This window comes from Monopterus albus, unplaced genomic scaffold (genome assembly GCF_001952655.1).
Source record: "Monopterus albus unplaced genomic scaffold, M_albus_1.0 scaffold31.1, whole genome shotgun sequence".
NCBI lineage: Eukaryota > Metazoa > Chordata > Actinopteri > Synbranchiformes > Synbranchidae > Monopterus > Monopterus albus.
The window spans coordinates 697847-724870 of record NW_018127911.1 but is presented as its reverse complement, the minus strand read 5'-3'; the positions used below and the strand labels follow the sequence as shown (position 1 = coordinate 724870).

Sequence of the window (27024 nt, the reverse complement as noted above, 5' to 3'; positions counted from 1 at the left end):
TGACTATTGTCTTGCTTTGCCATGTTAAGTCTGTATCTGAGGAAATAAAAGGTAGAGCACAACTGAGATTTTGTAATTGCACAAGCACCATCAGCTACAGCCTTGTCAACAAGCAGGGGAAAAAAAAGACTTATGAGAAGAGACAGAGCCATTTCTCTAGAGGAAAACGGGCTTCTGACAATGAAAACACAATCAGACAGAAATCAATACCCAGAAGAAACTTTGACCTTTGATTCTTTGGCCCACTCACCTCATACTCCTGTGAGAGCTTGAGATTGTCATTTGCCTTGAGAAGCTCTGTGTGTTCAGCCAGCTCTGAGATAGGGATGGGAGGATGATTCATCATACCTGCCCACCACAAATTGAGAAAAATTCCACACAGGGGAAGAAAGGAAGGAAAATTCATTAGTACAGTAGGCAAGACAGAGGCTTAAAATGTAATGTGTGTTGTTTTAAAATAAGACAACACACAATTCACAGGTGAGAATTTCTTGCTTACATAATAATGGACGTTGGGTTTTAGTGAAGTAAGGAAGCTTGTGTAGAACAGTGACTGTCACACACAGCAACATAAACTGACAAGTGGTGTTATAGGTTCTTGAATGGACCAGGCCAGAGCTCAAAGACAGCTACGTTTGTGAAGCAAGAAGACAGTAGCATAAGCTCCCAGACCAAATTATGTTAAAGGTGCAGTGTGTGAGATTCAGTGACATCTAGCGGTGAGGTTGCAGATTGCAACATAGAGCAAAGCTCTCATACATCATGTTAAACAGCCCTCAAAACGATTAGCATAAATACAGGACAAATTGCACACTCGGAAGTGCATGGCGGCTCATTTGACCACAGAGTTTTACTCAGCCCTAGCCATGTTCTAGCTAAAGCTATCAAACAAAAACTTGCATTTAGGTTACCTCTACTTGTTAGGCTAAATTGCCTGTCCGGGAGAAAACAGGCAACTTTGGCATCAGTCTGCAAACATTTGTCCGTCATCAAGGATTTCCAACTGCGAAAGGCCCCACCAATGCTTTATCCTCATCTTGTGCCGTCATCTATCCCGTTTCTTTGTGTCTTTGCTTCTTTGATGACTGGGATTCACACTGTCTTACCTTTTCTTGTGTTAAAGAATAATTATGAGTCTCCATTTTCTTTCAAATTACAGTTCTTAAACTTATGACAAATGCTTCCTCTTGTTTCTAACATTACTTCTTTTTTGTCTTGGAAGTGTCTCCAAATCCAAGCTGCTACTTTGATGTGCAAAGACAAAATTCACATTGTCGAGCCTGTGTGTGGTTTGTCTGTTCTGGGCTACTGTAAAAAAAAAGGCTCATTCTAAGCAAAAGAAAACACAACAATTCTTATTTTCTGTTTATTATACATTAATGAAAACACAATTATGCATACTATAGCCCGTTCCTACTAAATGATAAATCCTTCTAGATCTTACACACTGCACCTTTAATTCCCACAGTGGTCAAGATGTGGACAGACTAACCAATAGGAACAAATGCCAATTATGACTCAAACATTCAGAGATATCAATAATTTTTAAAAGCCTGAAAAATTTGCAAAAAATAACTTAAGATGAACATGTTTGAATTTGATAGAAGAATCACAGATGAGAAATACAACAGACTCAGTGGAAAGCTTATTTTCACTTAAATCCCTTAAACACATCTTTTAAGATGATAAAAAAGTAACATTTTACTTGAAGCATGGCTGCTACTAACAAAAAAGAGGAAAGTAAAACAAAGGATCACTAGTAGGTGAAAAAACAACTGTGCAATAGAAACGTGTTTAAGGATGGTTTTACTTTAAGCAGATCTTACATCAACGTCCAGTAGTTACCTCTTTTTGGGTATAGATTAATACTGTATATTATTATTTACATTCAGCAATACCCTCAATCAAAAAGAAAGATGAGGAAGAAGCTATGAAAGTCTTATGCTCCAAATCAGACCCAGCATATCCCACGCACCTGCTTTCACTGTATCTGTAAAGCTCTTGTTGTACTGTGTTGTTAACATAGGGATCAATTTTGACTGTTGCCTCTATAAAAAAGTGTTTAATCTAGAATAGAGCCCTGACCTGGGGTCTCATAGGAAGGGAGGTGAGAATGGGATAAAGAGGTTTAGGAGTGTGAGTGATGCTGAGTGACTCAGTGGGCTGCTCCATTATAGCCATCCAATGCAAAGTAACCAAGCTGCTCTTTTCTAACCTTTTCTCCATCTGCTGCTTCCCTAAACCCAGAGAGTACTGACTGCTACTGTAGATGGACACCCCTTACCTTTCAAAATCACAGTAAGGCATTATCGCTTGCATGTCCAAAATGTTCTCCTCCCAAATCTGTCTGCCACTTATCCTAAGGAATTTTTTTTCTTTGCCCATGCCAATATCTACTGAATTTCTGCTACAATATTATCAGCACTGCTGTGCACTCCAGTCACTAATCCATTTAGGAGCATAAAGCTGAGGCCATGTAATGGAATATGGAGCAGCCATAGATTGTGACCCCTCCATCTGCATGGAGCCTGGCAATACTTTTATTGTTAGTAAGTGGCCTCTTTTCCTGCCAAGTGATGAGGTCAAAGGTTGACAAAATGTCAACACTCTTCACACAAAAAGTTACCCAGGCTTAATTGGGCATGCAAATCAGCATAATCACATTAGCCATCCTTCATTTTCCTTTTTGGGACAATGCTTAATATCCCTCTAATGTCAAAGGGGTCACCAATATTTCGGCTGCTTTTGTTGCACTTGGGGGTGGTGGTGGTGGGGGGGGGGGTTCTCTGTGCTGACAGTCTGCATTAGTACTGGTAATTAAGGTTACACTGAAAGAACAATGTGGCAGGGTGTCACTTACATGAAGATTAACAAAGATTACAATACATATGAGACACAAATGGAGATGATACCGGATGGTGCAACATTCTCAATGAACGGACATGCTGCTTTAACTGAATAAGAATCGCAACAAACACCTATGCCCTTCTTAATAGATCATTAAAATCATGTTTACTTAATTAATTGTGCAAATTTATTTTTTAAAGCCTATATTTAATTTAGTTAAAATTTTCATAATAAACAAAAATAAAAAAATCCTGGAAGGTAATTGGTGAAACCAAATTATATTAACATGTTTGGACAGGACTGTGTCTTTACATTTTCATACTTCAGATTCTCAGTGAGGTATTAAAGCAAAATGCCTGAGGTGACACCAATTGAGAATGAGTTATAATCACCTCTGGCGGGGGATTCATTGAAATGAGCATAAAAAAAGGGGGAAATATTTCAAATTAAATTGGGTTGTCAGTTTACTTGCCCCAAATTGAAAGAGAAAATGTATCAGAAGCAAAATAAGTAAATGCATATGCAAATGAGGGGCCCTGACTTCTCCTTGAGTGAACAGGAGCGGATTGTTTGAGGGGAGATCAAAGAATGTTTGTGCCGATTTTGTGTGGTTTACCCTATGTGCATGAGTTACAGACATACTCAGACTCCATCAGTTCCTTTCACTTTGTGTTTACTACCCACATTACTGTCTGTATGTTTAAGTTTCTTCTGTGGTTAGAAAGAGATATAGGCCAAAGTGTTTACGTATTAAACACAATGCACTGTCAGTGAGATAGGCTGAAGGTTATACTGTACATGACAGTGTTTGTCTATTCCTTCAAACTTTGGTTCAATGTTTTGAGAACTTGCATGAAAACACTTTGAATACTGTAAATCCACAATTTTATCTTTATCCCAAATTGCCCTTTGCCAACATCACCGATTGCTTGAAGTTGTCGTGTTTACCAAGCTAAATTAATCTGTTTTGTGTCTGCTTCTCCCTTTCAGTGTTCTTTTCCAACCTCACCCATTTGTTTTTTTTTCTCTGAAGACAAATGAGTCAATCTTGCCTGATTTGTTCTCTTATTTATTTTGTCATTTATAAACTACCTCACACATTACAGTGTTTATCCAAGAAAAGATTTGTCTTTTGCTGTGACCCGTGACCGACCAAAGTCACTCAAGGACCAATCGCTTTTATTTCCTACCCCAACTCCAGAGCTCTCATCCTTCACTTCAGTACGACTGTGTTCATTCATAGCTTTTTTCTATCCACATACAGACTCTTCCATTTTTTCTTCCACCACAATCAACAGCACGATCAGTGAACACAGAAAAATAAACTAGCGTCTAATTACACATTTCCAATCTCCCGATCTGCAATCCATGCGCCTGAGAAATATAATGATTCTATGTGATAAGCTAAACCAGTCTCTTTCAGAAAGCTTATTTATGATGTTGCTCATTTCCATATAAAAGGGAAACAGTCTATCAGTGGGTAAGAAAAGAAAACAATGGGAGGAAAATGGGGGAAGAGGAAAACCAGAAACTCTCTTTCTCTCAGATGATCCTTTGGCAGCGAGTAGGGCGAGAGCAGGGTGATCAAATGTTGAGCCATTGTTTGCCACCACTTTAATTAATTCTGCTCGTTATCTCCGAGCACAGAAAAGATCCCGTTAGTTCAGAATGAAAATGGAGCAGTGGTGGTGAAGGAGGAGGAGGAAGAGGGAAGAGAAGGGAAAACCACAAGAAGGAGTTGATGAAGGGGAGGAAGTGAAAGAGGCATAACAGAGATTGTACACCTTTAAAAAAAAACAACCTCTCAACCACGTCTTTATCAGCACAAGTGATCGCACAGGTTATTTATGCATGGTGGATTAATGCACAGCCAACAGCCCAAGTGAATATCGTGAGTGACATCCAATTAAAGACAAAAAAAAACCCAGTGTACTGATATAAACCAACATCAAATTAATTAGTGCTTAAATTTTGCTGCATCATGTGAAAAAACATACAAATGCAAATTATGTGTTTGTAAATGGAGGCAAGCGGTGCTTGAAAATTTTTTAAAAGGACAGCTGGTAAGCAAATACTAAAAGCGCAGAGACTAACTTTCATAGTCAAAATCGGCTTCACTCTGAGGACTGCTTAGACCAGAATCTGTGAAGAACAGCAAACAAGGAAAATAGTTTCAAAAGGCTGGAATGCAACAGAAAAGGCTTGTAAATAAAAAAAAAAGATAGAAAATGATAAATGGCCAAGAAATAAAACACAAAGGCAATTTACTCAGGCAACTCTCAGGGTGGACTGACAGATTTGAGCTCATGGTGCCACACAGACATGAAAACATAGGGCAAACATTTTCAGATCAGACCTGACCTACACTTCTGCTACCAAATCCCAGTCAGTGCCACAGTCCTCCTCAGAAGCGCAGTGGTAAGCCATGGGCATCAGCATCTGCTGCTCTGCTGAGAAGCCTCTTCTGCCAAGTCCCATATTAATGCTCATAGAGATCAGGATAAGAAAACTGATTTGTGATCTCTGTTAGCTTTCATAAACACTCTTGACAGGAATAAAAAAAAAGAAAACCTGCTTATGTTTCCTGGTGAAAACTGACTTTAAAAGGTTTCTTTGTCCATGGCTTGTTGCTGAGGCACAGAGAGTGAAAGGTGTGGAAAAGTGTCCATATTTCTGGCTGACAGCTGTGGAGCCAGAGCTGATTTGAGCTCTGAGGAGTGTGATGATGGTTCAAAGTCTTATCTGCTCCAGAGGAGAAGTCTCTGAGGCCGCAGCCAGTCAATGGTATGTCCGGAAAGACTCGGGTCTCCTGAGCTGTTCAAGCAGAAAAAAGCCATCTGCGACGACTTTAACTGGACATGAGGTTAAGAGATGCTTTTGATGGGATGCGGTCAACATGCCAGTCACGTGAAGGAAAATAATTTTTTTCCCACGGGTGCAAACTGAAATCAGATCAACAGGGTCACTCAGAGATAAGTGGGGATCACATCACCCAACGATGGAAACTCTGATCCATAGAAAAGAGGAAAATTTGTTCCAGAACTATAAGTGAGAAATGGAAGGAAAAGGAAATATGACTTGGGGACAAAAAAAGCAGTCCTTTCTTATAGAAACATTGTACTCCCAAAAAAATCTGGCCACAAAAACATTAAACAACTCTTCTGTGATATACCAGAAAGAGGGGTAGCATTCCCATCTAGAAGTCAAAATAAATTGTCATTTTAATTGTATTTAAAAAAAAAAAAAAATTCTAACTCGATTAGGATGTGCTGTAGGATGTGCGCCAAATGAGTGCAGAGATATGAAGACGTTGGCCACCCTCCTCTCCCTAATTGATTTGTGACAATGACTAATTAAACCTAGCGGGCGGTACTCTGATCTACTGTCTCTAAATGTCATTCATCACGGCAGGAGGGATGTACAAGCGCGTCTGCGTGTCTGTATATTTATGTGTAAGTGTTTGCTGCATTTGTGTGTGTGTTTAATAAAACTGTTTGTGAGGAGAAGGGCTTGGTTGTTGCTGTAATCTGGCAAAACAAGTCAGCCACTAGATGCATGCGAACAATTGACTGGTGTTTGTGAATTCTGTGGAAGAATGTGCCGCTGTCTGTGTGAAAATATTAGAATTATATATGCTTAGATGTGGAAGTCAATTCTGACAAAATTATGGGGGTGTGAAGTGCCATACGTAGTATACCAGGTTCTTAACTGCAAAATTGGGAAGAGTAGAAAAAATGAGAAAGAGAAAAGGGAAGAAAGTGAAAAATAAATGATGAAGAGAAAAGAATTAGTACTTATAGCTTGGTGGGGTGGGTGTTGGGGGCTTGATTGGACACAGACAGCAGAGATCTAGTGAGTCGTGATGCTTCATTACTTTAGTCCCATTTGCCAATTAAACCCCAGGCACCAATGAAGATAATGGCAAAATTAGCTACTCTATGCCCCAAAGAGATATGGGATGTCACTGTGGGGCTGTCACATGACCTACAGACTTTAAAACATGCACAATTTACAAACACACCCTCTCAAATGCATCCGCCAAGCTGAGCTTAGGGGACGCCTAATCAAAAGCATATTTTTTGCTTCCTAGAACTAGGGGTCATTGAGCGCACACTGCCGATGTGACATATGCTCTGCTGGATTGGAGAGGCCTCAGATAAGTGCACTGGGAGTATGCCCATTTGAACAATGGTTGCTAATAGCGGCTGGGGATGTTCACAAATGCTCACCAGCCCACTTAATTGGGCTAAAATGTCCATTCAAATTAAATTCCCCGGGTGAACAGATAATGACACTGTCTAATTTTGTGGAACAATGACACGGCTGTTAAATGAGAATGCTTGTCATATATAAAGAGAAAACTCAAGATGTACCATATTGGTGAATGCTATATAAAAGAGAACAAGAGATTGTAACAAGAGCTTCTATTATTTAAAAAAAGGGAGGAGAACAGTTGAGGGCATGGCAGAAAGCACTGGAAGTCAGAGAGACAAATAGTGAGAATAGCCATTTTAAGCCTCTCATTAGAAAACCACTGATTGGTCTCTGAATGCCAAGCAAGATAAAGATGAGGACTGCAAATTATGCTTCTACATTTCTGTCCTTTCATCCTAAAATCTCTCTTCACTGATGTAAATAAGTCGTACTCCCCCCCCCAAGATACAAAATCAAGACAACATGCCTGGGCTCCCAAAGAAGCTGAGGAGAAATCCTCCATCTTGAAATACGAGCCATTTGATAGAGCAAAAAGTGGCTGTGGATGACAGATGGATGGCTGAATGACAACTAGGCTAGGAGCCAGAAGGGCGAGAGAAGGAAAAAGAAACAAAGAACCCTCTGGAAGCAAGGAAGGGTGTGTTTAATCCACTTCTGGAGAATTTACTACCTACAGGAGAGATGAAAATTTTTTAACATGCGAACAAGGACTACAACTAAACGTATAACTCTCCTTCACAAAAAGAAAAACAAAATAACCTGACAGGATAGTAGGTCTCCAAAAGTGGTCAAATCCATGTGGCTTTATTTACAAACCATGGCTTTTAATTGGGAGGTGGAAACTTAACTGAACCAAATATAAAAAGCTATTTTGGTTCCACTATGCTTCAGACCAAAGACAAACTGTAGATGCCATCACAGACTAAATTACAGAAGGCTAGATAACAGCAAGACAGACTGACTGATAATGGGTTTGAAAAGGAAACAGGAGGAAGATGTCAGACAAGCTTAAGGTGGAGAAGCCTTAGAGAATGAGTGTGGGATTGAATGTGCTCTGTTGTTAACACCAGGCTTTTGCTCGGATGAACACCAGAAGGAAAGCAAGACAAAAGAGGAGACAGGTAAAAATCCAAATGAACTTCAAAATAGGATTTCTTTTCATGGTAACAACATTAAGTCCAACAGCAAATGCAATTTCCTAACTATTTGTTCTTCATACATGGTTAAGTGTTACATGAAGACATGGAAAACAGAAAAAAAAACATGGTTTGAATGTTATGTAGACACATAAAGACAAACAGTGATATAGCAGCACTTCATAGACATCAGGTATGCTGTAGCTTATATTGAAATTGCATCATTTAGGAACAGATCATCTCTGTGTAGGCTGTGTGCCAGTGTTACAGTATGCTGTCACTACATCTGCAGATTATATTAAAAACATAGCTGCACATGTATGTTGTCTTGAATATAAAAAGGTTCTCATGGTAAATGAATCATTTGGTGTCAAAAATGAAGGTTTTTTTTGGCAGGTGTGTGTCTTTATTTGCACACAGTAGTAAACCAATATTGGCTATGAGCAACTAATAATAGTATTTTTGCATTAGAGCCATTTTTTGCCTAATTTGCTTTCCATCTCAGTAGGTTCCAAAGCTAGGAACTTCAAAGGATGTGAAAAGCTTCTGAAATAGTATCTTGTAAAAGCCTGTAGAAGCTACCTCCATTATGGTTTATGAGGGTAATTAGCTTCTTAAAATTCAGCTTGTTCTACAACTTTGGTCTATTTCCCAATAAAACCTATATAGATTAGCCTGATGTACTCACCGGTGTCAGTGTAGCGATAGCTGACAAGATTGCTCACTTGCAACAGTTTTAGAATGGAAATTCAATTAGACCAATGAAATCTAAGCCTTAGAGGGGTTTTTTTTAACCAGGCATCTTTTATATGACAATCAAAAATATTCATTTTTGAGATCTGAATGAAGAACATCAATTGTTATTATGTCAATAATCTATATAATGTCTGTAATTCAGAGATTCTTCTGTTTCTACTTATTTATGGTTAATGTTGTTTTTTTTTAATGTTATAAAACAGTGTCCAGCGTGTTCACAATCTATAGTCAGTCTCTAGCCAGCACATTTAAATTTGTGAAAACTACAAGTTACCACAGATTCCTTAAAGGCAAGGTGAAGCTGATGTCTTTGACAGTGTTACAGCTGGATGAGTAAACTTCCTTCTTCACATTTATCATACTGTCAGTGTTGGCCAGTATGGACAAATATGGCCAAACATACTGGACACAGTATATTAGTCCAATTATACATATACAGCATATGCCTTACTGGGAGGCTGTCTTTGTTCCTTTGTGTACATGCTGTGTGTCCTTCCTGTACCTGGAGTTTGGAAGTTGATGCGTCTCATCTCCACAGGGTCTGTAGGGTGGTGGGGGGTAATGTCTGCGTTGTTCAGTAGACACTTGGTACGTGGCTCCGACTCTTTTCTTTTGCGACTGGGGGATAGGACAAACAAAGAGTAGGAGAAGGAGAAGACATACAACAAAAACCACAGAATAACCTTTGGTGAGAACTTGATGCAGCAAAACAGTCATGTCTCTCACTAATGACGATTCCTGAACTCCAACTGGCAACTCAGTGGGTCGAGATAGCTCGGGCGAAACCGAATCAGAGAGTTGAGAACGTCTCAAGTTTGCAAAACTCTCCTTCACTCTCTCTAATTAAAGGCATTTTTATTTTTATTGTATTTTTTTATATTTTTTTTTTTGCTGAGGCAGGCTATTTTCTCTTCCCCTGCAAAATGCAATGAAGTACGACTAAGCCTTACCTGTCAGGTTTGCTGTTTCCAGAGAAAGCAATAGAAGTCAAATAAATATATAAAGATGGTAAAAACACAACACACAAGGAGAAAGGGAGAAGGGGAGGCAAGAAGAGAGATAAATCAATAGAGAGCAGTTTAAAATTCACAGGGGTCACTGCTGGGCTCGCAAAATGTGAGATAATGCTCATCAGCATTTGGAGGAGTTGTGTGTGTATGAGTGCATGTGTGCACATGTATCAATGCGTGCGAGCAGATGAGTATTCAGTGAAGTATGCAAGTAAGTGCACACATTTGTGAGCCTGTGTCTGCATGTGTGTGAGCTTATGTGTGTGCACAAAGGCGCAGCTACAGATGAGGAAAGAGAATGTCAGGGCCAAGGGCAGACACGGGAAACACTATTCACCAGGGAGAGGGGAGATGGGAGAGTGAGATGGAGAGAAAGAGAAGAGAGAAAAAAGAGAGATCCAAGGAGAGATGTTACTCTCCCTAACCACCAAGATGAAGGTAAGGCAAGGTCAGACAGTCAGGGATCATCTGACAGTAGCAAGCTGTACTTGTGTTGCTCACATCAGCGCTGCCTCCTTAAGATAATTCAAGGATCTCCGGAAACTTCTGTCACCATTGCTCAGATGGGACCTGCAGTTACTGCGGCTATAACCAACAACCAACTATAAAACAAGGGGGAATTATTGACTGTATATGTATGCTCCAAAGCCCCAGGATGTGGAGGAATAGTATATTGATATAGACTTTGTAACAGGAAGATAGCTCCTATAAGGTTGATTAAACATAAAAGCAGAGTTTGATGTTCAACACTAGGAAAAAGGGTCACCCGCTCCTTCAAAATGATGAGCAGGAAAATAAAACAACTAGTAACATAGGAATGACAGTGTTATAGAGTATTCTTTCCAGGATTAATAGGTATTTGTGACATCGCTTGATTGTTAGATTACAATGTTCTTAAGTTATTGAGCATCATCTCAAAGAATCTCTTTTTTCCCCTCTTTTTCCAACCCCCTCACTTCCCACAACTTTTTTCATAAGAAAAGCTCTGTCATATTTACATGCAACATTGTTGTTGGGTCTTTGAATATCATGCTGCCATGAATACAAAATAAACCCTTGTTTCAACATGCTCCCTAACATGCAGTTAGTTTCCAATAGCCCAGTCCCCAAGTTACACTGCAAATAATCAGTTCAACATCAAATGACTAGAAAATATTCATTGCCTGTTGCTCTATTGCTGGATTAAAAAAAAAATCTGAGAAATTTAAAGCACATTTAACATTAATTAACTAAAATATGGATAATAGTTAAAATGGTCGTGTAGTGGAGCAAGGCTCTAACAATAAAAATAAGACAATCATAATAAGAGTGAAATGATTGGATTTAAAATGCCTTTCCAGAATAAAACAAAACATCAGTACCCTGTGTACAAACCCTAACCCTGAGTGTTATTTTCAATCATCATTTGAGGTTGAACAACGCTATTTATACACAGTAAGGTCTAAAGGAAGGTCCACCTGCTTTCACTGCACCACTGCAATTCCTAAGCCAACTCACTTTTTATACAGCAGAATGGCGATGACAATGCAGATGATGAAGACCACAGCCAGGACTGGGCCCACCACCCATATGAGTCCGTCACCGGTCTCTACTGGCAGGGGGTCCACCACTAGCTCAGGAGTCATCACTGTGTCAGTATAAGGACTGGTAGCAAACATTTTCTAAACCAAAAAAATCAAGCAGAGATGAAACATGAATTTAGAGTGGTATACACAAGATATGAAATGGAGTGAACTGAGAGAACCTAAACTAACATCACAAACTGGACAAAAATGAATAAAGTGAGCAAACTGAACTGAATGTGTTAGCTTCAGATGAACAAAACTGAAGTGAGCCATAATTAAATGAACAGAGCAGAATTATTAAATTAACTCTGCTGAAAAGAAATGGAGAAAAACTAAGCCAACTGACCTATGCTGAACTGGGCTGAAAAGTGCAGATGAAGATGAGGAATAAAACTCACCCCGGCAGTGACATTGAGTTCAGCCAGCAGGAAAAAGACATACTCCTGGCTAGGTTCAAGAGGCTTGTTCTCACAGCTGCTGTGGCGGTGGTCAGATCCCACAGTGAAGCTGGACGGCAGCTGCCTGAAGCAGGCTGTGATGTATGGCTTCCTCTGGTCCAGCTGAGCCAGCTGACGGCGTGAACGACGCTTGGGAGTTACCTCTCGTAACAGCTGATTGATGTAAAATGGTGTTAATTTACCTGTGCTTTTTTATGTGTTCCTTTTTGTATCCCCTGTTCAACAACATTGGCCCTAAATTAAATGACTGTCTGAATCTGAGCTAATGGTGTTTTTTGTTATTGTCAAATGTTTTTTAATCTGCAGTGTCCAGATTTAAGTAACCCAAAGATGTCAGATGCTTTCAATTATGATGAAATGAGATACACAAAATAAATTATCACCAACAAGCAAAACTATTTCACAAAATATATTGTATGCTATTAGTTCCCCTACCCCCACTGATAAAAAATGCATTTCTGTAACTTTTTTTTCAATAAACACATTACTTATGGGTATAAAATAACTACTCTGTACATGAGCTTGAAACCCATCACAAGACTGACTGAACTGGAGGTATAATTTTACCCTTAGATTAAAAAATAGCTGCTAATGGTCTGGAAGAGTTCCATTTAACCAGGCTCTAACCCCTTTCAACATCCAACCCCTCTCATTCATTTCAAACTGCAGACAGAGGTAGGGCCTAAGCAGAGGAAATGTGTGTAATCCTAAGTCCAATAGGGATGGTTTCTGTTGATCTGGCACTCAAGGTGACCCCAGGCTATGGGAAGAGTGAGAGAAGACTGCATAATTCTCTCTGCTGCATGCTTGGCGGTATATATTATTATAGCTGAGATACAGTGACATTTGGATTGCGTATACTCATCTCTTGTACATGGTGAGTACAATATGATTTTTCTAGCACATGCAACTGTTGGCAACACGAACATGTGTCTCTGGAAACTGTTTTAACATAAGTGAGGAAAGAGGTCAGTGTCATCATAAAGTGTTTCTGAAGATCTGACATCACCTCCTCATATTAATGTTCAAACTGTATGTATTTTGTTTGACTCTGTTGCTTTTTGAGTGCCAGAATAACCTTAGAACTCTTGCTGTTAACAGAACCTACCTCTTCCATGTCCATCTCATCGGGGTTCTTTAAGTTTTTAACAGTTCCTGAGGTCCTCCTAAGTGGCACCACTACCACATAGAAGTTCCTGAGAACATAGCACATAATTAAATTACAAAAAAAGACCAACATTCACCATAGGCTTGAAAGGTAATTGAAGAGATAATTCAGCACTTGCAAAGGGTTTCTGGTCAGAGACTTAAACTCCAATTTCAACACATCTCAGACCATCTGAGATCTCAATGCAGCCCACATCAGACTGCAAGCATCTCAAAACTTAAACCCTCAAAAGTAATTCAGAGAAAGCTTACAAAGCTCATCTTCCAGCATGCTATACTAACTTGACATCCTTGGTTTCAATTGGTGGAAAGGACATGGTGAGCACATTGTCAGGCTCAGCGTAGATGTCCAGCTTTGGTTTCTTGACCAGAATGAGTGGTGCGGTCCTGGCCACCACACGGTGTCTTTGCCCACCGTCCATGCTTTCTTGGCAGGTCACCCCGAACTCGTAGGTGGTGTTGTGCCTTAACCCAGTGACGAGCACCCTCATCTGCCTGGCATCCACGTCCATCTTCAGACGGTTGTACTCAATCTAGAGGTTCAATACATGCAAGTATTTGTAGGTGAGATAGTTGAATGTGTGATTATTCTGGTAGGTCAATAGATTGGTGGTTCAATAGACATGAATGTTCAGGTAAGCAGATATAGGTAAAGATGGATGTGCATTTTAATGATAACATAAGGAATAGCTATGTAGGAAATGAGTGCTTTTTTTTTTTTTTTTTTTACTTCATCCCACATTAAACTTACTGTGCACTTGTATGGAGACCTGCTTTCAGAAAACTTCCATGCAAGGACCACTGTGGTCTTGGTAGCCCACTTGACAGTGAAATTCTTTGGGACATCTGTTGAGTAACAAGGTGCAAGAAAAGAAAAACCAGAGTGTATCTTCAGCAATTTGATTATGTAGAGAGACCAAAGAAAAAAAAAGCAAATGAAAAATATTCAGTTTAAAAAAGCTGTTGTTCCCCTGCAACGTTCCTCTGGGTTGGAGAGCGAGTGCACCGGTGAGCTGTGATTGGCTGTGAAGGGCAACGCCATTGGTTAAGACACACACCATGTAAGACTCATGGATGACAAACCCATGGAGCACAAAGGTGCACCCACTGGCTAGCTATCGTGGGTAGTGCCATCCCGCCTCTCCACTGCCTTTGAACCAATGACCTTTTGAGGATTAACACCTAACCCATGTGGTCCAAATGACAAGTGCTCATACACTGCTACTGAGTCTCGGGTGGCACTGCCAACGTGCTGCCAGGCGGGCATCAAGACAGACCCAAAACACAGCATGCCAGTAGTCCTTAGCGGTGCATCAGGGGGATGCCATGCCACAAGCTGTCCAATTAAGGGACAGGGTAAGGGGTAAGGGGGAAATAAGAAAGGAAGGGAGAAATATTTCAAAACAAACCCAAAACCAAAAATAAAATAAAGACCTAACACCTGTTTTATGTCATCTTAAAATAATCCAAACATAATATTAGACTGACTGGGTTTGACTGAGGTCCTACCTTGTTTGAAAACTGGGGATGTGAGTTGGCATTAGTTACATGAGTGTGCCTGGCAACAGGCTGTAAGGATGACTTACAGGAAGGTTTGACCAAACAGCACTTACCTTGAAATTCTAGGCTGCTCTCCTCTTTCTCAAGATGACTGACTATAACTTACTGACTTGGGTTTTACCTTGTTTGGGTTAGTGAAGTGAGTATCCCAGGCAAACAATTTAAATATCAACCTTTTCTCTTTCCCGAGGAGAAGTTGAGGTGGTTGTAAGAGGGGGTGAAGCAGTTTTCATTTTTGTGTTGTTGCAGATTGTTTTTAGCCAATTTCCAACCCCCTGCCAACCAGGTTCTGAAAGAAACAGGCAAGCCCTACCTGTTGGATCATAGGCCACTGTCCGATACTGGATAGGCGGGCTGTAGGGCCCTGGACCTACACTGGTGTGTGCACGTATTTTCACATCGTATGCGGCATCCGGTTTGAGGCTGTTGAGCACAAAGCTGGATAGGTTGGGGGGCAAGCGGAGCTCCCGTGGTGCTCCTCCAGAACCAGCTTCTTTATAGGCCAATGTGTACTCTGTGATTACCCCATTCCTCTCTGCCAACACTGGTGGAGACCAGGACAGCTGCACTGAGCAGCATGTCACATTGGAGCCCTCGTTAATTTGAGGATATCCCCCTGGTGTATTCTCGGGTACAGTGAGTTCCACCACAGCCTCTTCCCCAAAGCCCCCCCTGCTCTTGGCTGAGATTTTAAAGAGATAAATGGCCCCTCGGTGAATGTTGCCCACAGAGTACTGTCGTTCTTGGGGAGCAAATTCCAGTGTGGCCAAAGGAGAGACATCATTACGGCCAAACTGGAGCCGGTAACCTTGTAGGTCCATGCCATTGGTCAGGTTTGGAGGGTCCCAGCGAACCACAGCTGATGTTTGTGAGTCCTGAGCCACTGACAGGTAGGGTGGACCAGGCACTGTACAGAAAAAGAAATAAAATTAAAATAAATTCAATAAAAGGAAAATACATTTCTATGCTTTCCAATTACAGTATATCTGGATGAATACTTTGCAAACACCATGTTTTTTATCCCATTCATTCCACGGGTTCTTGCCAAAGGTCAGCAAAACCTCAAAATTTAGTAAATCTTTTTATAAACATGACTAGTTGATTTCTGTTCCTTCCTGCATTATGAAGTAAACTATAGCTCAGAACCAGACAGCTAATAACAGCTCATAACTGAAGTGTGTATGTTTCATTAGTAGCACAATGCTAAAGTGCACTGAGTGGAGAGAGGGAAGTCTGGGTATCTTTGCTTAGACTGCTGCCCCCGTGACCTGGTTCCGGATAAGCAGAGGAAAATGGATGGATAGATGGATGTTGTGCTGTTTAGCTAATTAATTAGGCACTAAAGCAATTGTTGTTATTAATTCCAGCAGTATACCACTGAAGCATTAATTTAGCGTTTAGAAAACCAGCACCTACATTTGACTTGTCTGATTACACTGTATGCTATGTTAAAATGGACATCTGTAACACAATAAACAAAGTGAGTCATGTTGTGCTGTGGAAGATCCTCTTAGCCTCCAAATTCTTGAGTGATCATTGTAACCATTTTCATTCCTATTTCCCATTTCTAGCCAAAAGCATTTCTATTCTGCAAAATATCACTTAAATATTAAGAAGAGAAAAAAATGCTTCTATTAGCTGTTTGAGTCCTGCTCTTTTAAAATAGATGATTTTGTTTGGTTCTAGACTCCATCCTTCAGAGTGGCCCAGTTTTGTTGTTCTTATGGGTGACACATGTCTCATCTTAACCCTCCTTTTAAGGCTCCATCAGTGTGATAGAGGCAGCAGCAGTTATGGGAAGGCTTCAGTTCTCAAGTTGCTGTCAAAGCTTTGTTGAAAGACGAGTGTAACTGATTTGCACTTGAGGCCCATTTCTCTGTAAATAGACTAGATCTTGACTCACTTATCTATGTGCCTCATTTATCAAAAATATAACACAGTGGCAAAACAGATAATAGAAGTGGGGTTACAATTTCAGACATATGACATGCACTATTGGTGATATACAGTACTCTACTGCAAATAATGTGGTTTGTATGTGGCTGTATGTATTATAAAACTGACTGCACAAATAATATAAAACAGGTAGTATGGTAATACAACATTTTAAGTTTATTTACCATTCATGCCACCCCATGAGGTTGTGGACTGGCTATCTGTATAGTTATGATTCAAAAATTTTGCCAGTTGAGGTGGCAAACTGGATCAGTTGTCACAGCTCCATAGACTTCCTTTAAGGCTTTTATTTTGGTGTACTTCTCCTTCCCAGTCTGACCCCTGTTTCCAGCATTACCATGCTCATAATCTGCTCTGATCACCCTCACCTGCCTCCTGCCAGTAATCAAATGACTATGCTAAAGCCCTCAGCTGCTGTCTCCTAGCTGCCAGATGGCTTCATCCAAGAAACTCCTAGTGTAACTCTCCTACATCTTGGTCCAGCATTCATGTTTCTGCCCTTTATACTCCATGCTGCTGGACTGAACCCTTGCCTGTGATCATGGTTTATGGACACTTTTCCCTCTTGTAGATTCCAGTCAGCATTCAGTTTCCTATTTCATGTAAAGACTTGTTTTGGTCAGCAACTTTACTTCTAGTTCTGTGTTTACTATGCTCTTGAATATAGTCAACTGTGTCTTCTAATGTTGGTTTCCATTTGGTCCCTGTTTTTTCAAGCCAGTTAAGTTATTCTTACTGTACTGCTGCTTGTGTTTTCTCTTTGCTGTCTTTGAGGAAATTTGTTTTGAGCAGTTTATTAAACTCTTTCTTTGTTTTTGGTTTTCACGGTTGTTGTATGTACTTTTTAGCAACTGCTCTTTAGTAGAGCCTCGTTTAGTTTTTTGCATTTACTAGTTTGAATATTCTCTGAACCTTAGTCTCTCCATGTATTGTAAATCTTGTGTTAAGCCTGAGGTCACTCTTGTTAAAACCTGCATCATGTTTTACATCATACTCTTGCTTCTCTGTCTCAGTATCTGACTTTGTGTTCACCAAGTTGTTTAAAGGTCTTTAATAAAACTCCGTTTCCCCTTTGCCACATCTTTCTTCCTTTGTCTGCATTTGGGTTCAATTTTAAATTATTCAAATCGTGACATTGGCAGTAAATTGGCTGGTCCTGGCAGTGAGTGCTTTCTCAGCATAATAATGCTGAATAAGCTCAATGCAAATTATTAACTCTAGTTTAATGTCTAACATTTTATCATTATCTTAAGGAGCCATGATTATGGATACATTTGTCTTCTTAATCACCAAAGCTTAACCATTACACTACATGAATTTAAATTGGAGCCTCTTTCTGAGCTGTTTTTTTTCCTACAATGTGTCCTATGTACATCTGCTTGACTGTATCTTTGTGCATAAACGTATACATGTGTGTATTTGTTTGTGTGATGGTATGGGCACTGTGCTGCAGCCATCTCAATTTCCTGCCATATATCACCGTTCCAGCTGCACACATAACTATTTGGCTTTTTTCCCAGTATGGACTTAAAGTAATTTGGAGAAGCTAACATTAGTCTGCAGCAACAGTACACCATCTCAGTGGAAAGGTAACATTGCGCATTTGTGTATCTGTGTGCATGTGCCTACATATAGTGTATATTTCTGTGCCAGGCAGGATGCAAGTCTTAATGTGCGTGTGGTAAAAACACACACACACAAAGCAATCCACTTTACAGAGTCTCCTCCCTCTACTTGTATTATTTCATTTCCGTTTGCTAATGGTCTTCTTTCCGATGACTACTGCTAGAGGAAGACGGGGGTGGATGGGTAGATGGTGGCTGGTCAGCTGAGCCTTTGCCGGTAATGGGAAGACGGGGGCGCCGAGTGTTGGGTGAAACAAATGCTCCTAATACACCTCAACTACAAACTCTAACTCAGCTTGGTGTCATTTAAAGCCCACTCTGCCTTCATGGATACCGCTAATCAAGGAAATAGAATCTGAGGTAATGATCCTGTGATGACTGGGAGTGAGTGTGTTCCCCATTACTAAATATCTGTGCTTTTCTTCTAACCTCAACAGGGTACCAAATGCATCTATTGCAACCTGTGTAGCCCTGAAACTATTTTGCTATCTGAACATTTAAAACACTGGCCTATTGTACACTGGGGAAAGGGATCATAGGTACTGAATCAGAGGTAGGCACTGGTAGTGTGTAGGGTATGGGGAGCTGTTTATGGAGTACATACTGTGTGTGTGGTGCTACAGTGTGATGAGAGAGAGAACGAGGGCATGGTGAGGGGGTGAAAAAATGAGTGAATGATGATGAAGGTGACTGGGGACAAGAAGCAATCTGCTGTAAAGAGGACCAACAGGGATATGAGGATACAGATGTGTGTGTGCGGTTATATGGCTATACTTTGTGAGGACCGGCTTGATTTTTAAACCATGAACATAAGGACATTTTGGGAAAATGAGGACATGTTGGCTGGTCCTCACTTTCTCACACACCTTTACAGGGCTGCTCAATAGGCTGAGTGTCCTCGCAAGGATAGCTGTACAAGCATGTGTATGTGTACTTCGTATTACTTGCACTGTGGGGACCGAAACCTGTTTACATGCTCACATTTTTGGGACTTGCCTTCCTTGTGGCGACCAAATACTAGTCCCCACCATGTAAATCATTGAATTTTAGGGTCATTAGGTTAGGTGTTAGGTTAAGATTAGGATAAGGGTTAAACAAATGGTGGCAATGATTAATGTTAGAATAGGTTTTTAAGGAAATGAATGTATGTGAATGTAAAGTCCCCATAAGGAATGAAAACAAACATTCCTGTGTGTGCATGAGCGATTCTGGGGTTCTCGGACACCCCGATTGTCCCTGTCCTCCTCTCCGCAATATTCATTTTTCTGCCCCTAACACTCTCCCTTATTCCTGTCCCCTTACTTCACTTCTCTTCTTATGCACTGCCCAATCACAACACACCTTTGTTATCCTCCCCCAACTCCATCCCTCTCTCTGCATCCATTTCAGGGTCAAACCTGGTTCAATCCTTTCATGTGGGCTTCCCGGCACGTTTCTCATCAGGCCACAGTATTAACAGCCTGCTGTTGACACTCACTCAGTCTGATTGGGGAAAAGGCCAACAAGGTTTCATTCTCATCTCTTCTTTCTTTTGTCCACGTGACACGTGTACACCTACCAACAAACATATTACCTTTGTGCTTGTCTGAAAAGAACAAATTGCAAATATAGTACATATACTTTCTAATCCCTAGTTGTAAGGTTTTCTGCTTTGAGCTCCATTTCTTGACAACAGGGAAAAAAAGCATCTCACTGATTTAAAATGTCTAAGGAAGTGTGAGAGGTAAGAGGTGTTTTTTAGCTTAAAGGTCATTGCACACTTATCACTCTCCTACCATCATTTCCCCTTTGCTATTAATTTAGTCTGCTTACCACAGAAGTGCATGCGTGTATGTGGCAAGGGTTCATGAATGGGGGTAATTGGTAGGGCAGAAAATGTCATGAATTCAAATCTGCAACAAATTTCACATGGCCCATATTGAAAAGCAAGAGCTATTACAGGTGCAAGGAAAAAAGAGACAAAGAGGGATGCGAATGAGAGAAGGCCCTTACATTGATGTTTTCTCACTGGACCAATATAACAATCAGGAAATTACTAAACATGCAATGAGCAGGCCAGGGCTAATGTTTCAAGTTAGCTGTCTGCAGTCAGCATTGAAATAAGTACCCATACCCATTTAAACATGCAAACATGCATCACTCAGCATCCTTTTACAGGATACTGCTATCACAGTGAAGTGCTTTGAGGCTGGGCAGTGTGAGTTTGTAAGCTGTCAAGATGCTCCAAGGGCAAGATACCCTCACGATATCTTCAGTACCTGCCTATCTACAGTGTGACATTGTATCTGAATCAAAAGTATCAACTCTGACTTAAAAAAATAATTAATGAATAATGCAAACCATTATACATAATTACACTGCACAAATAAAACCTCATAATGCAATTTCATCCATCTATCCATCATTGCCAGCCTTGCACCATTTCCAGATGATACAAAATGAGACTGCCAGTAAAAGGTTGTGTCTTTCTAACATGCAGTTTCATTTTGTTTGGAGTTTGTTTGCAATGTAATAAAGCAATAAACAAATTTTCCACTTGAACCTGATCAAGAAAAGGAGATAAAAGGATGGTTGTTGATTGCCGCCCCTTTCAGACCAGTGAAAAACTTCTCAACGTGCAGATGGGAAGGCAGAAGAACACTTTCAGACACAACTAGTTAAATTTACTTTTGTCAATAAGGACTCCTTTTTGGTCCTCTCAAAGAACTGTCTCTCATTGGCACTGGTTAAGTTTGTTCTTCACAGGGACAGACTGGCAAGTTTGAATCATGAAAAGGAACTTTTCAAACCCAGCTTTCATTCAGTAAACAAAGACAGTTACAGCCACAGAATAAATGCTGCTTGCCTGTGACTCACAATAAGATGTGCAGTTCTACTTCTTTTTATATCCTAGAAAATCCAGACATAGATTCTTTTGAATACTTTCTGATAGAGCAAACCACCAGAGAGACTTGTGGAAATGTCTGGAATATGAAAAGACCCAGTCACTGATGTGAATCAACTTTTAAGTGGCATGAAAACATGCTGTCTGTGCCACAGTGTTCTGTGTTGATGCCACTTTTAAGGCCTTTTTGTTTTCTAAAAAAGATAAGACAGTGACGTCATAGTTTCAGTTACTGCCATAAAGTGCGTATTCGCCTGAAAAAATTGGTTATAAGAGCTGTTTCATAAGTTATGTTTGTTTTTAAAGTGCATATATGCAAAAGCACTAATGTTTCTCAACATTTCATTTACTTGCATCACACTTGTAAAGTGTATCAGTTTATATGTGAGGTTACACAAGGCTAAACCACTTGAAAGAGTGGTTTTGCAGAAGAAATTTAAACATCATTTTGTATGGTGAAGAACAACAACACATCATACAGTAGATAACCTGTATGGGGGCGTAGTACAGAATCAGTGAAAACGGGCCAAACCACATATAAATGAAATAATTTTACATTTAAATTTAGTATTTCAGCCAGCAGAGTATAAAGGTCTTATTCTGATATTAGTGTACCATTCAACAAGTCTAGCTGTAGAATACATTTATAATTTGATGATTGTCATGTATTTTTGCTGATCATGTTTTTTTACAACTTGGAAATGCTCTAAAGCCGACATTTTGGCCACTTTCTGACAAGTAAACAAAATGTTTAAACATTATGACATTTCATACATCCAGAACATACAGTAAAACAAAATCACTTTTGTTTTTTGTCTGATACAGATCTCAGAAAATTCTATGGTTTTGTAGAAACCCCATAACTAGTGGGGACCCAGCTATTCACTGTGCCATCTTAACATCCCTCATAACAAGAACAACCACTTCAGCTCTGAAAATGCTGGGGCTAGTCTTCTACCTACTACTGACCCCTTCCTCTTTTCTATTTCTCTTGCCCCACTGGTATAAACCCATTTCTTTACACTTCACTAAATAAAGGAGCGTCTTTTCCTCTGAGAGACAGCCAGAGCACACCAGTCTGGCATTTCAGTCATCCAGCCCTGAAAGAAGGATGGAGAGTGACAGCACTCAATCAAGCCCCCTTGGCATCATCACGCTTCCTGACAACTGTAACACACACGTCAGGATTTGGGAAATTTGCCCATGTTTGTTTGAATGTGTTGGGCTGCAAGAATCTGTTTATATACAGTATATGTTGGTGCCTTTTGTTTTATGATCATATGTATGTACATTGGAGGACACAACACACACTGTATTTGTGTGTGGAGACTTCGTGTGCTCATGTATAAATGTATGCCTGTGTGTGTATACAAGTATGTATGCTGTTGTGCATATACTGGCTCTCTGAAACCTCCCAAAGCTGACTGACACAGATGCTCACACCAATGGACACTCCTGTCTTGGCTTAATGCCTTACATTCTATCAGAGTAGGCTTTCACACTGTTCGGCAGCCACCCTCACAGCTTTAGCTCATGTTCATGGTAACTAAACTACTAGCCTCCAAACAAGATCAAGTAAACCAGTTAAACTGGTGTATCCACTGGGGTAACAAGAAAAAAAATGAAGAAGATAAGGCTTTGTAGTGTGCAGGCATTAGCCTCCAGTGTTTTATCCTTAAAGCCCAAACAGGGATTTTCAAGCTGTCATAATCTGTCTGAAAAATCTCTAAGAACCTTGCATCACCTCCTTGATCTCTAAAAATCTTTTGATAGTCTTGTGAACATGAGTCATATGATAAAAGCTGCCTTGATAGAAGCCATCATCTTCCATCTAAAACGGAACTGTTCTTGAATCCAGTTATGCATGTGTACCTCAGATTGGTTCATTAGGAAAACAATATCACATTCAATGTTTGAAAATGATTCTGAAATGTTTTTTTAAGCAATAGTTTTGACATAAGATATACTTTTAATAAGGATGCACTCAATTAAATATCAGGAATTCCTGCATTTGCTCATGACTGTTTTTTTGTCCAAATCTTCCAGCCATGTTTGAATGAGATAAAATCACTACACCATGGCTGCAAATGAGGGCCCCTTCAATGCTGTTAATCAAATACAGAGATGGCAATAACAGCTGAATAGGAATGATGAAGAACCCCCAAGCAAGCTTTCCTTTAGCCACAGGCTGAAAAAGAATAGCTATCTTTATTAAACAAAGGTTGTACGTCTAAACCAGCAAATAAATTTTTTATTCTTGTGCTGACCTGCCCCTTTGGTCACCACCAGTTTGGGTTTGCTCCGGGCTCCATCCCCTTTGGTGGTGTACGCTGCCACCGTGATGGAGTAAGTCGTGTCTGGCTTGAGTCCTCCAATGACCATTTCCTTAGGTAGACAAGGGAAGAGGCAGAAACAGGAAAATGTCAAGAGGTGTCTTCAATTTTTGATGGGTTGTTCCCACTTCATGCAGCTCTAACTATCTTATGCAGAATGTTAATCTGAGTGAAGTGTTTCATGTTCCTCTGTTAATTTTCACAAGGCATGCATTAAAATTAACGTGTTCCCCCTGTGTCATGGGCAGACCATTCCATTAAGTACATTCCCAGAGTAGGGGAGGGACAGTAGATATGTAAATGGCAGTAAACCCCCCCAGCAATATTTTAATCAACAACTTAATTTTGTGATAAATGCATAATGAATACATTTTGGCCCTTCTCTGTCAGCTTCTACTTTAGCCATTAAGTTTCCTTGAGTCCTCTTCAAAGAAAAGCTTCCGATCAATTCTAATGAATCTTTCAAGGGAATGCAGAATGAGGTTTTTAACAGGCTTGTTGGACGAGGGATGGGAGAGGTCAATAAAGCTAAATGAGCTATAAGTACTGTCTTGCACTTGAGATGATATTCACATAAATGCAGGTGGACTAAAGTTTCAAATCCCTGTTCAAAATAAGAGTACAATTTATTTAAAAAAATGCAATAAAATAAAAGGTTCTTAAGTTGTGAATGATGATCAGATATATGATTAAGATTTGACAGATGATTTCAAGGATTATACATGATATAAAATTTACTGTCTTAATATTTTTAATAAAAGACATACAAAAAAGTGAGTGAGGGCAACACAGACAAGTAATATGGTTTAAAAATCACACACGCACACAAAAACACAACATCAGATCACAAGACAAATATATTGTAACAACACACATCATAAGACAAGTATCATTAGCATTCCAGTCACAGCAGGCAGTGGATATTGCATCAGCCACCATTTTGTATAAGCTAGCTGCCAAGTGAAGTTTGTCCCCATTTCCTTAGTGGTGTCAAGAGGTTGGCTGGCCAGCGAGCTGAGGTGAAACCTTTGAGTCACTTTGTTATGCAAGCTTACTGAAAGAAAATTGAAGGGTTTGTGTAAACTGTGAATCCGACCAGGTTGATGCAATACCCACTGTTCTTTCAACTATGCAAAGCACTCAGGCAAAACTTCATACTCACATATTCAGCTGTATCGTCCATTTCCCACTAACCCACCCGCCAAAGAGGAGAGTGCAGGAGAGAAAGCAACATTTTTTTAAGAGAGGGAAAAGAAAGAGAAGAAATAGGATTATGAGAGACAGGCGCATTAGAGGTTTTGGAGCAGAGGGTTGGTATCAGAAATAGGTCACTGGCTTTAAGAGGTCAGGAGAAAAAGAAGCTGTTTTAAGCTTGTGTTATGAGAAGCAGCTGAAACAAGACTGAAAGCTGTATAGGTCTGCCTGTGGGACCCAGAAATGTTTAACCATGTTACAGCTAATGACAAGCTACCTCAGTGAGTTTAATGATGAGGTCAATATGCAAATAGATACTTTTGTTTGACTGCTGGGTGCGTGGACTGCTTTGGATCTTAAGCTGTTTAAGTTCAGTTCTCTTTTGGATTTGTGGGTCAGCTACAGTAAATGCCAAAAATGTTAACATGATACTGGTGGCATTTGGCCTGAATGGACCCTTCATACATGTGCAAAAATAGTTTGATTCATTCATTCTCAAAATATGTAGCTTTGCATGCAACTATTCTATTCTTTTCTGTGTTGTTTACCCTATTGCTTCAAGGCTATAATTTCCATTTGGATGACTGCTACTGTGCAGTCTCAGTTTGGCAGAATTCCTCCAACAGTGTGTTGACAGAAGTTTTAGAAAAAGGAAAAAAAAAAAAGGTTATTACACGGGGCTCTATTACAATTGTAGCTGTCAGTGGAGGAAGATTTTTGGTGAAATGTTTTCATGCCAATTTTACTTTCCCTCCAAGGCACAGACTAGTATAATCAGCATTTTCTTTTGAGTCTTTGCATTTGATACAAGCACACAGTCAGACATTTCTTGGCAGATGTTGCCATATAGCAGGGGTCTAGACATTCCTAATAAAAGTCATGGAGGCAGAAAAGGGAGGACAAGATGAGTGAAGCTTTGATTACAGTTCTTGTTGTGGGCTGAGGAGAAAAGAATATTATAGAAATGTGAAATGAAATCCAAGAGGAAAAAAGCACCCGTATCACTTCCCATACTCCAGCCACAGTCACAACAAGTGGGGATGAAGTCAATGTTTTGCAGTGAGAAAAAAGTTGGGCAAAGTTTCTTTGAACTGTTCACTGAGGTTTTAATCATTACGTTGGTGTAGCACTGCTGTTTCAACCGGTTTACTGTAATTGATTAGTCACTCTGTATCATGATTTAAAAATAGATTCAAAGGCAGATCTTATTTGCAATTGCAAAAACTGCTCTGATGCATTTGCGCAAGCATGATCTGTGGTGGAGGTTACATTTAATCTAACATAACAGATTTGTATTTAGAAAGCTGTAAGATATTGTTACCTGGGCATCAGCTAGCATGACATCCTTGATGAGGGGCAGGCCTCTTGACTCGCCGTTTTCCACGCGTACATAATGAACTTGGTAACCACGGATCTGACCGTGCTGCTTGCCTGGTGTCAGGGAGCGCCACATCACCTTTAGTGCTGTGGAGTTGAGAACCTCCACCTCTACCCGCCTTGGAGGAGCCCCAGGAACTATGGTTAACAAGACAAAAGCTAAAAAATCAGTATCATTCTGATATATGTAATCCTGAAAAACTGTGATCCTGATTCACTTTTTTCAGATATTAGTAGCAATATGCAAAAGTATATATTCCTTTTTCAACAAGTGCAACGAACATAGCTTTTCCTCAGTGAGCTCAGTGCTTCCATATCCATCGAGTCATTTCTAAGAATAGTGCGGGACAAGAGTTGACCACTGAACTGTGTTACAAAATTAATAACCCCCCTGACACACAATAACCCTGAAACCTACTGCCAACTGGAAGGAATGATAGACAGAGTCATTAAAAAACACACTTCCGTGTCACTCGTCTCACAATACCATATTCACCAACACAAAGGCACACACCAGTACTATACTTTCCCCCGTCTCCTCCACCTTTTCAATATGTGTCTGCTGTGTCTGTTGGCCATCAGCGGGAAGCCATGTCTCTCAGTCTTAATGACAGGTCTTTGGTGTGCTATGGACTGGCCTTTTCTGAGATGGATATACCATTAATAAAACTCCTCCACTCAAACGGCTTCCATTTATTCCTCCACTAACACTTCAACTCCCCCTCTTTCTCCCTAAATCACAGCTCCATTTCCTCCATCTTGCTCAGGATTATGCACCAATCTTGTTTATTGCAGTAACCTTCACCTTTTAGGCCTAGCTCTTATATCTTTACCTGGCACTTCTCTGTCGCAAGTTATTGTTGTAATAACAACAGGAAATTTGTTATAGCTACAGTATGTCAGTGCACTGTGGCTTTCATCCACACAATCCCTGATACTAG

General features: G+C 40.1%; 1 protein-coding gene across 19 annotated transcripts in view; it reads right to left on the bottom strand.

The window, feature by feature from the left end:
• ptprsa (protein tyrosine phosphatase receptor type Sa) overlaps positions 1-27024 on the bottom strand; it is a 218987-nt gene that overhangs the window by 24281 nt on the left and 167682 nt on the right. For 10 of the 19 annotated variants that reach the window (XM_020596614.1, XM_020596619.1, XM_020596623.1 and 7 more), the window contains 13 exons: positions 26028-26221; positions 24675-24701; positions 23447-23564; positions 15028-15621; positions 13906-14000; positions 13437-13687; positions 13096-13183; positions 11928-12140; positions 11462-11625; positions 9905-9916; positions 9457-9572; positions 4942-4989; positions 251-348 (listed from right to left, as the gene is read on the bottom strand). In XM_020596614.1, the coding sequence (XP_020452270.1) occupies positions 251-348; positions 4942-4989; positions 9457-9572; positions 9905-9916; positions 11462-11625; positions 11928-12140; positions 13096-13183; positions 13437-13687; positions 13906-14000; positions 15028-15621; positions 23447-23564; positions 24675-24701; positions 26028-26221 (2018 nt within the window). The remainder of the gene's footprint in view (positions 1-250; positions 349-4941; positions 4990-9456; positions 9573-9904; positions 9917-11461; positions 11626-11927; positions 12141-13095; positions 13184-13436; positions 13688-13905; positions 14001-15027; positions 15622-23446; positions 23565-24674; positions 24702-26027; positions 26222-27024) is intronic. The other 9 variants (XM_020596621.1, XM_020596630.1, XM_020596633.1 and 6 more) reach the window with 7 other exon arrangements.